This window comes from Gigantopelta aegis, chromosome 15 (assembly GCF_016097555.1).
Source record: "Gigantopelta aegis isolate Gae_Host chromosome 15, Gae_host_genome, whole genome shotgun sequence".
Lineage (NCBI taxonomy): Eukaryota > Metazoa > Mollusca > Gastropoda > Neomphalida > Peltospiridae > Gigantopelta > Gigantopelta aegis.
Window position 1 is genome coordinate 35,628,400 of NC_054713.1, and position 11,976 is coordinate 35,640,375.

Sequence of the window (11,976 nt, forward strand, 5' to 3'; positions counted from 1 at the left end):
TGAAACTGAAGAAAGTTAATTTTTGTTTTGTTTAATGACACCACTAGAGCACATTGATTTATTAATCATCTGCTACTGGATGTCAAACATTTGGTAATTCTGACAGTCTTAGAGAGGAAACCCGCTACATTTTCCATTAGTAGCAAGGGATCTTTTATATGCATCTTCCCACACAGGACAGCACATACCATGGTCTGAAGTGCTTGGGTAGAAGGATCGAATCCCTTTGGTAGACCCATTCTCTAATTGTTCCTCCCCATCCCAACCAGTGCACCACGACTGGTATATCAAAGACCATGGTATGTGCTGTCCTATCTGATGAAACATGCATATAAAAGATGTTTTATTTTCCAGGTAATGGACATGGTGAAGGGAGGCGGTCGGCCACGACTAACGAACCTACCTAACATGTTGCACCAGTACAAAGATCTGATGCAACGCTGCTGGTCACAGAAATCACCTGACCGACCAACCATGAAACAGGTGAGATCCAGACCTCCATGGTCCAGTGGTTATTGGGTTTATGTTTCGGCCAGTACTGACTTTCACCCAGATAAAAAGTGAACGCTCACTAAACCAGAATTATTTTAAAACCGAACATTTTTCACAGTCACTTTTAAAATATCAGTACAAAACAGAACCTCTCAAAACTGGATATCCCCTTAAAACCAGACTTTTAATTCCAAATGTAAACACAATGGTCACCTAGGCAACGGGAATCAGGCAGACGCTGGCAACCCACCAACTCTGAAAATGAGTATGCATTGCACTCCACCACTGTCCCCCTTGAGTTAAAAGGTGAATCAGTATATACTGATGGAAAGAAATAAAGGATCACAGATAGCAACAACAAATAATGACTGCATCAAAAATCAATTGATATTGTCAGAAGTTGACTGGGAACATATAGGCAGCACATTCAACACTACAGACATTCAGTCCCGCATTACAACTTGGTGTGAAATACAGACATTACTATGCTAGTTGTGAATTAAATTTGGTCTACAATTTGATGTGTTCCCTTATTTCTTTCCATCAGTATATATATATATATTGCTGTCTCATCCAGTTTGTGACATCTTCTGATACCTGTGATGTGTTCCGGCTTATCTTGTTTGACACAATTCCACACTTGTTTACACATCGCTAGAGATTAACTTAGCAGTTCCAGGCACATATGCAGAGGGGGGGTTGAACCCCCATACTTCAAGTGAATTTCTTCCTTACAATATATTTTTGGGGAGAGCATTACCAAACCCCCTTAAAAACTTTGTGTGCCACAGCCCAGACACCCCTGAACAATTCCTTGCACCTGCACCTGAGTTCTCAGTTCCTTGAACCCGTATGAAAGATGATTTCAATTCCAAAATGATTTATCATCCATTAAAAGCTTTTGTAGGAGATATCACTGGCACTATAATTTGTGATATCTCTTGCGATATTCTCCGCAGGAGATATTGCTTCTTATAATCTTGATTGGTCAAATTTTAATCACAAGACATTATTTTGATACGTTACTGTGTATGTTTCAGTGTTAAACCTATCATTTGTGACGTCACGCCACTGTCGTTCTGCTAGTTAAGGAGTCTACCGCTGCCAAATTATAGTGACATTCAACCCACATTACTGACATTGTTTAGAATTGTCACAAATGAAAAGAATGATAATGGATGATAAAAAGAATACCCCCCCCTCGTGTCTTGTGATATCATAATTTATCAGCTCTCATTGATAAAAGTATAAAAATCCTCGGCAAGCCTCAGATTTCATACTTTTATCAACTCATGCTGATAAATTATGATATCACAAGACACTCGGGGAATATCCTCTATATATGAAGAGTTTCATCGCAAAATTTGATGAACACCACTATATACACACCCAAACCTAAAAACGTTTTATTCCAAACTACCATAAACACTACGTCAATTTCTCTGCAATCTGCGATATATCCTCAGACAATTGTATCGCGTTTTGCTGAAAACTGAATTTGAACTTGTGTTTGTCTACGTGTGAACAGTGTCTGAGTGGTGTTCGCACAATGGATTTTAAGATCGCGTTTATCGCGTTTTGCGATGAAACTCTTCATATGTAATTTCAAAACATTTATCCTGCAACCACTGTTTCTATTGACTGATTATGATGACCGATTGAAGCAAAGTCATAAACGTATACTAGCAGATTATCACTTTTGACATCACTCATATGATGTCACATGCAAAGCTACATTACAAAATTGCTCATTTGACCTCTAGGTCATTGTACAATGTGGCAGAAATAACCGAAATAATAGCTTTTCCCCTTATTTTTTATGGTCTGCAGGATAAAGATAATAACTAGTTAATGACGTCAAATAGCTGCTTTGTCCTGTTCAGGCCGAATGAGAAAGCAGATATCCGATGCCATTAAATAGTTATTCTCTATATAAAATTACTGTTTAAAACACTGTAACTAACCTACAACAGCGTGTTTAAATATGATACTTAGTCGTATATCAAGGATTGACAACTGGCCAGAACTGATTATGAGTTTTCCAAAAAAAAAAAGTTTATTATTTTAAAAATTTAGAAAAATCTGAAAAGAAAAAGTTATATTTTTTAAAATGTTCAAACCTATTACATGTATATTCCCTCACCCTCTCCAACCAAAATGCATTAAAAAACAAAACAAAACAAAACCAGGAAGAAAAAAAAGGTTAAATAGTGATCTAGCGACTATCATTTTTTGCAAAGAGTTCTGCAATACTGTTAGGCCTCAGTATATTGTTAAACTAAGTGGTATTTATATTATAGTATTAAGTTTTCTGACACTGGATATACAAATTCTAGCGACTATCATTTTTTGCAAAGAGTTCTGCAATACTGTTAGGCCTCAGTATATTGTTAAACTAAGTGGTATTTATATTATAGTATTAAGTTTTCTGACACTGGATATACAAATTCAAGCGACTATCATTTTTTGCAAAGAGTTCTGCAATACTGTTAGGCCTCAGTATATTGTTAAACTAAGTGGTATTTATATTATAGTATTAAGTTTTCTGACACTGGATATACAAATTCAAGCGACTATCATTTTTTGCAAAGAGTTCTGCAATACTGTTCGGCCTCAGTATATTGTTAAACTAAGTGGTATTTATATTATAGTATTAAGTTTTCTGACACTGGATATACAAATTCAAGCGACTATCATTTTTTGCAAAGAGTTCTGCAATACTGTTAGGCCTCAGTATATTGTTAAACTAAGTGGTATTTATATTATAGTATTAAGTTTCTGACACTGGATATACAAATACAGCATTAACTTTTGTTTTGTGCAGGTCGCACTGACTCTGAAGGAAATGCAACACCAGGCACACTCTTTCCAGAAGATGATTAACAGACAAACTGAAACCTGAACGAGACACCTGCTAATATCAACAAACGCACAACATCACGTAACTGAGGCATTACAGATAAAACTGAAATCCGAACGACACCTGGCCTAGTACTTATAAAACTTTTGGAGTCTCGACTCGAGGCACTTAATTAATAGAGTGGGCAAGCTAGTGCATAATATAACTGATCTCTTGCTGCTAATGGAATGCCATGGTATGTGCTGTCCTGTGTTGGGAAGTGCATATAATTTATCCATTACTGCTAATGGAGAGCCATGGTATGTGCTGTCCTGTGTGGGAAAGCTAGTGCATAATATAATTGATCCCTTGCTGCTAATGGAATGAGATGGTATGTGCTGTCCTGTGTGGGAAAGCTAGTGCATAATATAACTGATCCCTTGCTGCTAATGGAATGAGATGGTATGTGCTGTCCTGTGTGGGGGAAGTGCATATAATTGATCTGCTAATGGGAAAATAGGACGGGGCCTTTCCCAATGGTATAGTACTTACAGTCAGTCTTGGATTGATCTCTATCAATGGTCCCATTGGATTATTTCTATTTCCAGCCAGTGCTCCATAACTGTACTGTCCTGTCTGTGGGAAAGTGCACATAAAATGTCACTTGCTGCTAATAATGGTAAAAGTTAGATTTCCTATGAAGACTATGTCACAGTTACCAAATGTTTGACATGATGTCACTTGCTGCTAATAATGGTAAAAGTTAGATTTCCTATGAAGACTATGTCACAGTTACCAAATGTTTGACATGATGTCACTTGCTGCTAATAATGGTAAAAGTTAGATTTCCTATGAAGACTATGTCACAGTTACCAAATGTTTGACATGATGTCACTTGTTGCTAATAATGGTAAAAGTTAGATCTCCTATGAAGACTATGTCACAGTTACCAAATGTTTGACATGATGTCACTTGCTGCTAATAATGGTAAAAGTTAGATCTCCTATGAAGACTATGTCACAGTTACCAAATGTTTGACATGATGTCACTTGCTGCTAATAATGGTAAAAGTTAGATCTCCTATGAAGACTATGTCACAGTTACCAAATGTTTGACATGATGTCACTTGCTGCTAATAATGGTAAAAGTTAGATCTCCTATGAAGACTATGTCACAGTTACCAAATGTTTGACATGATGTCACTTGCTGCTAATAATGGTAAAAGTTAGATCTCCTATGAAGACTATGTCACAGTTACCAAATGTTTGTCATGATGTCACTTGCTGCTAATAATGGTAAAAGTTAGATTTCCTATGAAGACTATGTCACAGTTACCAAATGTTTGACATGATGTCACTTGCTGCTAATAATGGTAAAAGTTAGATCTCCTATGAAGACTATGTCACAGTTACCAAATGTTTGACATGATGTCACTTGCTGCTAATAATGGTAAAAGTTAGATCTCCTATGAAGACTATGTCACAGTTACCAAATGTTTGACATGATGTCACTTGCTGCTAATAATGGTAAAAGTTAGATCTCCTATGAAGACTATGTCACAGTTACCAAATGTTTGACATGATGTCACTTGCTGCTAATAATGGTAAAAGTTAGATTTCCTATGAAGACTATGTCACAGTTACCAAATGTTTGACATGAAATGGCCAATGTTATGTGCTCTAGTGGTGATGTTAAACAAAACAAAAATTCTTACGTTTGTCAACAATCATAGATGTTAACAATCCAGTAATTATTTACTGACAACATATTTTTATTTACAGTTATACATGTATGGTGTCGGACATACATGTATGGTTAAGAATCGTACAGATAATCAGAGAGGAAACCTGCTGCTCTAATTCCATGGGCTAGTCTGTTTAGAAGCAAGGGATATTTTATATGCACCATCCAAAACAGGACAGTACATTCCATGCCTTTTGCTGGAATGTCAAATGGGGCCCACTGATGAGGATCAGTCATAGATCTTATATTGATTGCAAACCAGGCAAGAGCTTTGCCACAGGATTATCTCGTGGCACTATGATGCACAGTCGGTGTGGGATCGATCCCTGTCGGTGGGCCCATTGGGCTATTTCTCGTTCCAGCCAGTGCACCACGACTGGTATATCAAAGGCTGTGGTATGTACTACCCTGTCTTTGGGATGGTGCATATAATAGATCCCTTGCTGCTAATCAAAAAGAGTAGCTCATGAAATGGCAACAGCGGGTTTCCTCTGTGTCCATATGTCTGATGCCATTTACGCCGTGAAGTAAATGTGTTGAGTGCATTGTTAAATAAAACATTTCTTTCTTTTTTTATCACCTAGCACTATGTCTAACAAGTATAAGTTTAACATCATCTACAGTTGGAGAAGAAACCCACTGCCACAACAAACAATCTGGTCAGACTTGATTTTGTGTTGTAAATGGAATTTAGTGTTATTACAATGGTTATCACAGAAAAATCTATTCATTCTTGACTTGCCCATCTTATTTTCTGTAAAATCCATTTGGATTCCACCTATGAAGATCCTTGAGAATCTAGTTTCTTTATTAATTTTTAGTCCCCCGTGGCTCTGTCTGTCCATCTGTCTGTCTGCCTGTCCCACATAATTGGACGGATTTTTTTTCACAGTGCCTCAAAATATTGAACTGAAATTTTGTATATTGTTGTTTTTACTGTTATAGCGATGGGGCAGGATTTAGCTCAGTCGGTTGAGTGCTCGCTTGAGGTGCTTGCAGTGCAGGATCGAACCACTTCGATGGATCCATTCAGTTGATGATTCGTTTTTTCTCATTCCAACCAGTGCACCACAACTGGACAAAGGTTGTGGTATGTGCTTTCCTGTCTGTGGGGAAATGCATATAAAAGATCCCGTGCTTCATTAGGAAAAATGTAGCAGGTTTCCTCTGATGACTACGAGTCAGAATTACCAAATGTTTGACATCCACTAGCCGATGATTAATAAATCAATGGTGTCGTTAAACAAAAACCAACTTTAAACTTTTCATAGCGATTTACCCTTTTTTGATAGTTACGGCCCTTGAACTTACGAGATACAAAAATGTGTTGGTCCCAAAAGGGGACATGTATTGCTTTAGCAGTACTCTGACAGTGCTTGTTTTGACACTGTGATAAGCGACACAATGAATTCAACATCTGATCTACATGTAATAAATATCATTGACTTTTATTTTTGAAACTTCTATTAATGGTGGGGGCGGGATATAGCCCAGTGGTAAAGCACTAGCTTGATGCGTGGTCGGTTTGGGATCGATCCCCGTCGGTGGGCCCATTGGGCTATCTCTCGCTATTTAACCAGTGCACAATGACTGGTACATCAAAGGTCATGGTATGTGCTATCCTGTCTATGGGATGGTGCATATAAAAGATCCCTTGCTGCTAATAGGAAAAATTAGCCCATGAAGTGACGACAGCAGGTTTCCTCCCTCAGTATCTGTGTGGTCCTTCACCATATGTCCGACGCCATATAACCGTAAATAAAATGTGTTGAGTGCGTCGTTAAATAAACCCATTTCCTTCCTTCCTTCTGCCATGTTACATTGGTAACTTGATGCCAGTAAATATTGTAATTATTACATGTGTTTGGATGTGCAAATTGTATTTTTTAATTGATGTTGCTTGAACATTGGGCCAGAGACCTCAGACCTCAGACTTGATGCTTAGTATTATTGTTTTTCCTGGTGGGTTTTTTTTTGGGGGGGGGGGGGGGGGGGGGGGGGGGGGGAGGGGTTGTGTGGTGTTGAAGATCCAGTTGCATTCCCATGATTTTCAGTTATCAGAATATTTATTGTGTCAAAAACATGGAATCGATTTCTTGTTAAAACATGGAATCGATTTCTTGTTAAAACATGGAATCGATTTCTTGTTAAAACATGGAATCGATTTCTTGTTAAAACATGGAATTGGATTCTTGTTGAAAATATTCTCAGATGTAAAATCATTTATTTCGTCAGTCCCATGTACGGGTATAAATAACTTTGTATGACATAACTCTACAATAGTTGTTTTTATTTTCAGAATGACATAAATCTTTTTAATTCCACATTCAAAACCAAAGAAACCAATATCCACCATTGATTGTAATTTTTAAAATAGATTTTTGTTATATTTTTGATACAGTATAACTACTGAATGTATAAAGGCATCTTAAAATTTAATTTTATAAAATTACGAACTGTGATGTGTATGGGTTAAATCTATTTTACTGTATACTCTGTATTCCCAATAACAAGTAAAATAGATTGTTCCTTCTTCTGCTTCCACATACATGTAAGTGCTGCATAGTGTCTATACCTATGCTAGGCATTCCAAATTGTATCCCAAACCAAGGATGCCTTAGGGGCCGTCCATAATTTTCAACATTTTCACGAGCGTACAAACCGTACGCAGGGGGGAGGGGGTTAAGGGGTCAGCATACACTTTTTTTGAAAATGAAAAATGTCGATCAACATTTTTCATTTAGGGATGTACACTTTTGGGGGGGGGGGGGGGGGGGTCAAAAGCATACGATTTGTACGCTCGTGAAAATGTTGAAAATTATGGACGGCCCCTTATATGTGACAACATTTTAATGTTTTCAATATTAACACTATAGATCAGATGGGGGAAAAACATACAAATTACGTCACTATTTCAGTGAAATTCATACAAACTATGTCACTATTTAAGAGTTAACCATTGGTAATTTTTCATTTGAGCCTAAAAGCTATTTTTAAGCCAGAATATTCCATAATTTTTTTATAAAATTAAAACAGCCTTTATTTGGAAATCAAAATATACATTTAGGAAATAAACATGTCCTGAAATCTGACAACTTGGCAAAAAAAAATTTGGTGTGGTTTTAACTTCACTATAAAGTTAACCTTTAAAGACGCGGACCCTAGTTTCAACCCATGAAAATAGACCCTAAGTTTGGATAATCCACAAATCTGTAATACATCTAGATAAAGTTACAATAGAATGCGTATACGCATTTTTTTTTTATTGTGTACACGTCCAAAATTTAATTAAACAAGTCGAGCAATGGATAAAAGCTGCAGACATTATAGTTATGTCCTCTCGTACCAGTTTTCTTCTTGGCCACTCAAAGAACAATATCATAATTGACATTGCTCTTTTGACAAAGCAATTTATATATAGTTCAAAATTTCTGAAGAAATCGCTAGATATTAAAATATTAAAAATTCATATACATTCTTATTATATATTAGAAAAAAAAAATGTATTCCAGTAAAATGAAATATACCGGTAATGAATTTATTAAAAGATGGAGTGTATACCATAAGTTGTTTGAATAAATATCTCTACGTCATCCACCACTGACAGTATCTAAGTATTTATTACCATATATATATGTATAAGAAATGTTGAGTGTTTAGTACTGAGTGAGGTTCAATGACGTGTTGGCAAGAGGTTTGTTGTTTTATTTTATATTATATTAATTTTGATCTGTGTATGTATGTATAAAAAAATATATATACTGTGTGAAAATGTGACCAAAAATGAAAATAAAAATCTTCAAGAAAAAAAGTTACAATAGAATGAAACAAGAGGTTGCAACATGGGAATGAGGAAATAACTTTAAAAATAGACAAGAACTAGTCTCCATAACTGTTATGACACCCAATAGCTGATGTATTTTTCATGCTGGGGTGTCGTTAAACATTCATTCATTCATTCATTCCCTTAACTTCTCAGACGTACATGTATGTGTGTTTTTAAAAATATGAAAAAGGCATTTCATGGTACAAAACAGTATTAGAAACACCAGGATGACCAAGAACACTTCGGATGTACAGAAATTGATAATAATTATAGACAATAACATCTTAGTAATGTCTGATTTCAATTATCAAAATGTCTTCCAATAGTGAAACATATGCTGCAATATTTACAAACTGGGGTCTGCCACTTTAAAGCTGTAATCTCAAATCTCCATCCTATAACAAAAAGAATGAACACAGCTTAGGTCTCACGCCACAGATCTGTGCCATCTGCTGTTGCCCAACGTCAGATGAAGATTGCTAATAGATGGGGTTCTTGTTGGCACTAACAACATATATACCAATGTAAAGATATATTATCTATGATTTTATGTATTTTCACTCCAAAACTGTGAACATTTATGCCTCAGTTTTTTGCTGTATGACCAATCTCTATTTTATTTTATGCTGGAGTGTTTTTAAACATGCATCCATTCATTCATTCTATCTGGCTGTAGTATCTGTTCTTACAGGTGGTGCTTATAAAACTTTCAGTCTAGACTCAAGACTCAAAGAAAGTCTGAGACCCTAATGCCATGGCAACGCCATACAAATTTGTATGCATGTGATGTCATTAGAGATTGAATCTAGACCCTTAAGATTTATACCGTCTGAGCGGGAAGTAAACTGTTAAGTGAGACCTTTCATAAACTAGTGCATTTTCTCTTCAGTGGACATTGTCAACAGTGGCTTATATTGCTCTTTAACACCATGCAGAAATTGCAGGCTAACTAAATCAAAGAATGGCACATCCAGGAAAGAAAATTAAATGGATGATCTATTCTAAATTCATTAATATTAAAAAAACAAAAAACAAACTCACAACAAAAACAAAACCCTCTAAATATTTCAGATTAGTCTACAATGAAAAACCTCAATATTGGACAGATAAATTAACTATTAAGTATTATATACACAAGTGCTCAATTTTGTTGTATAACATTAATTAGGCCTTTACATGTATACTCGTTTATAATTATTTACATGATTTTTTTCACTGACTTATAACAAGTATTATACACCAAATTATAACATGTATTGTATACACTGAATTATAACATGTATTATACACCAAATTATAACATGTATTATATACACTGAATTATAACATGTATTGTATACACCAAATTATAACATGTTTGATTGTTTTACATTCCTAAATGTCTTGCTGTAATATTGTAAATCAAAGATATTAAAATGATGTATTTTTATGTTAAGTGTTTGTTTTAATTAGCCTGTACCAGAGACAGGCGTTTTAATCCTAGTCGGGGGGGGGGAATGTAGCCCAGTGGTAAAGTGATTGCCTGATGCGTGGTCGGTCTAGGATCGATTCCCATCAGTGGGCCCACTGGGCTATTTCTTGTTCCAGCCAGTGCACTACAACTGGTATACCGAAGGCCGTGGTATGTGCTGTTCTGTGTGTGGGATGGTGCATATAAAAGGTCTCTTACTACTAACGGAAAAAAATATATAGCGAGTTTCATAAGATTATATGTCGGATTACGAAATGTTTGACATCCAATAGCTGATGATTAATTAATCAATGTGCTCTAGTGGCGTCGTGAAACAAAAACAAACTTTAATTATCCTGTACCAGGAACCGGTGTTTTAATCCTAGTTTGGATGAGACGTGGAGCACATTGATTTATTAATCATCGGCTAGTGAATGTCAGACATTTGGTAATTGTGACATAGTCTGTGAGGAAACCCGCTACATTTTTTTTCATTAGTAGCAAGAAATCTTTTATATGCACCCTCCCATAAACAGGATAACACATACGATATCACGGCCTTTGATATACCAGTCGTGGTGAAATATCCCAATGGGGTCCACTGATGGGGATCGACCACAAATTGAATATGCGTCAAGCAAGCACTTTACCACTGGGCTCTTCCTGCCCCATGACTTGAGAAGTAAAGTTCTGTAAAAATGTGAGGACGACAGTTGACAAGATTGCTTTTTGTCTCTTTAACGATGTGATGTTAATTCAACGAGCTTGTCACAATTATGAACAAGCTTTCCGATGTAGCCCAGTGGTAAAGTGCTCGCTTGATGCACGGTCTGTTTGGGATCGATCCCCATCAGTGGGCTATTTCTCGCTCCAGCCAGTGCACCACGACTGGTTCATCAAAGGCCATGGTATGTGCTATCATGTCTATGGAATATTGCATATAAAAGATCCCTTGCTGCTAATCGAAAAGAGTAGGCCATGAAGTGGCGACAGCGGGTTTCCTCCCTTAATATCTGTGTGGTCCTTAACCATATGTCCGACGCCATATAACTGTAAATAAAATGTGTTGAGTGTGTCATTAAATAAAACATTTCCTTTCTTCTGAATGTACTGCTAAAACAATACATCCTCTACTGGGCCAAGGGCCATGACTCTGTGAAAAATGGGTAAATTGCTAAGAAAGTTAAACTGGATCTGTAACATAACATGATAAAGCTATACACATATATATATTTCAGATCAATATCTTGAGGCATTTAAAAAAAAAAGTTTGGAAAACAAATTTTAATATCTCTTAAGTTCAAGGGCCATAACTCTGTCAAAAATGGGTAAATCACCATGAAAGTCAAACTTGATCTGAAACTGAACATGATAACGTTATACACAAAATATCAAATATCAAAGCATTGCCAAACAAATGGACGGACAGACGGATGGAGATGAAACCTATAGTCCTCTCCGGTTGGACCTGTAGGCGACTACAATTTAGTACCTTACAACATCCAAACATGTTCTTGATAAATAACAAGATTGCTGAAATTTTTTAAAATATTGATTTATTCGTCATTTATCATAGCTGAGTATGTGAATAGGTTAATAAAAAAAAATTCATTTAACAAACAGTAC

General features: G+C 36.1%; 1 protein-coding gene across 1 annotated transcript in view; it reads left to right on the forward strand.

Moving 5' to 3' along the window:
- The window catches only part of LOC121389792 (fibroblast growth factor receptor 3-like), a 31,319-nt gene extending 25,822 nt beyond the window's left edge, over window positions 1-5,497 (forward strand). Inside the window, exons 14-15 of the mRNA XM_041521442.1 lie at window positions 355-483; window positions 3,317-5,497. Coding sequence (XP_041377376.1) covers window positions 355-483; window positions 3,317-3,394 — 207 coding nt within the window. The 3' untranslated portion in view covers window positions 3,395-5,497. The remainder of the gene's footprint in view (window positions 1-354; window positions 484-3,316) is intronic.
- Window positions 5,498-11,976: the final 6,479 nt, after the last annotated feature.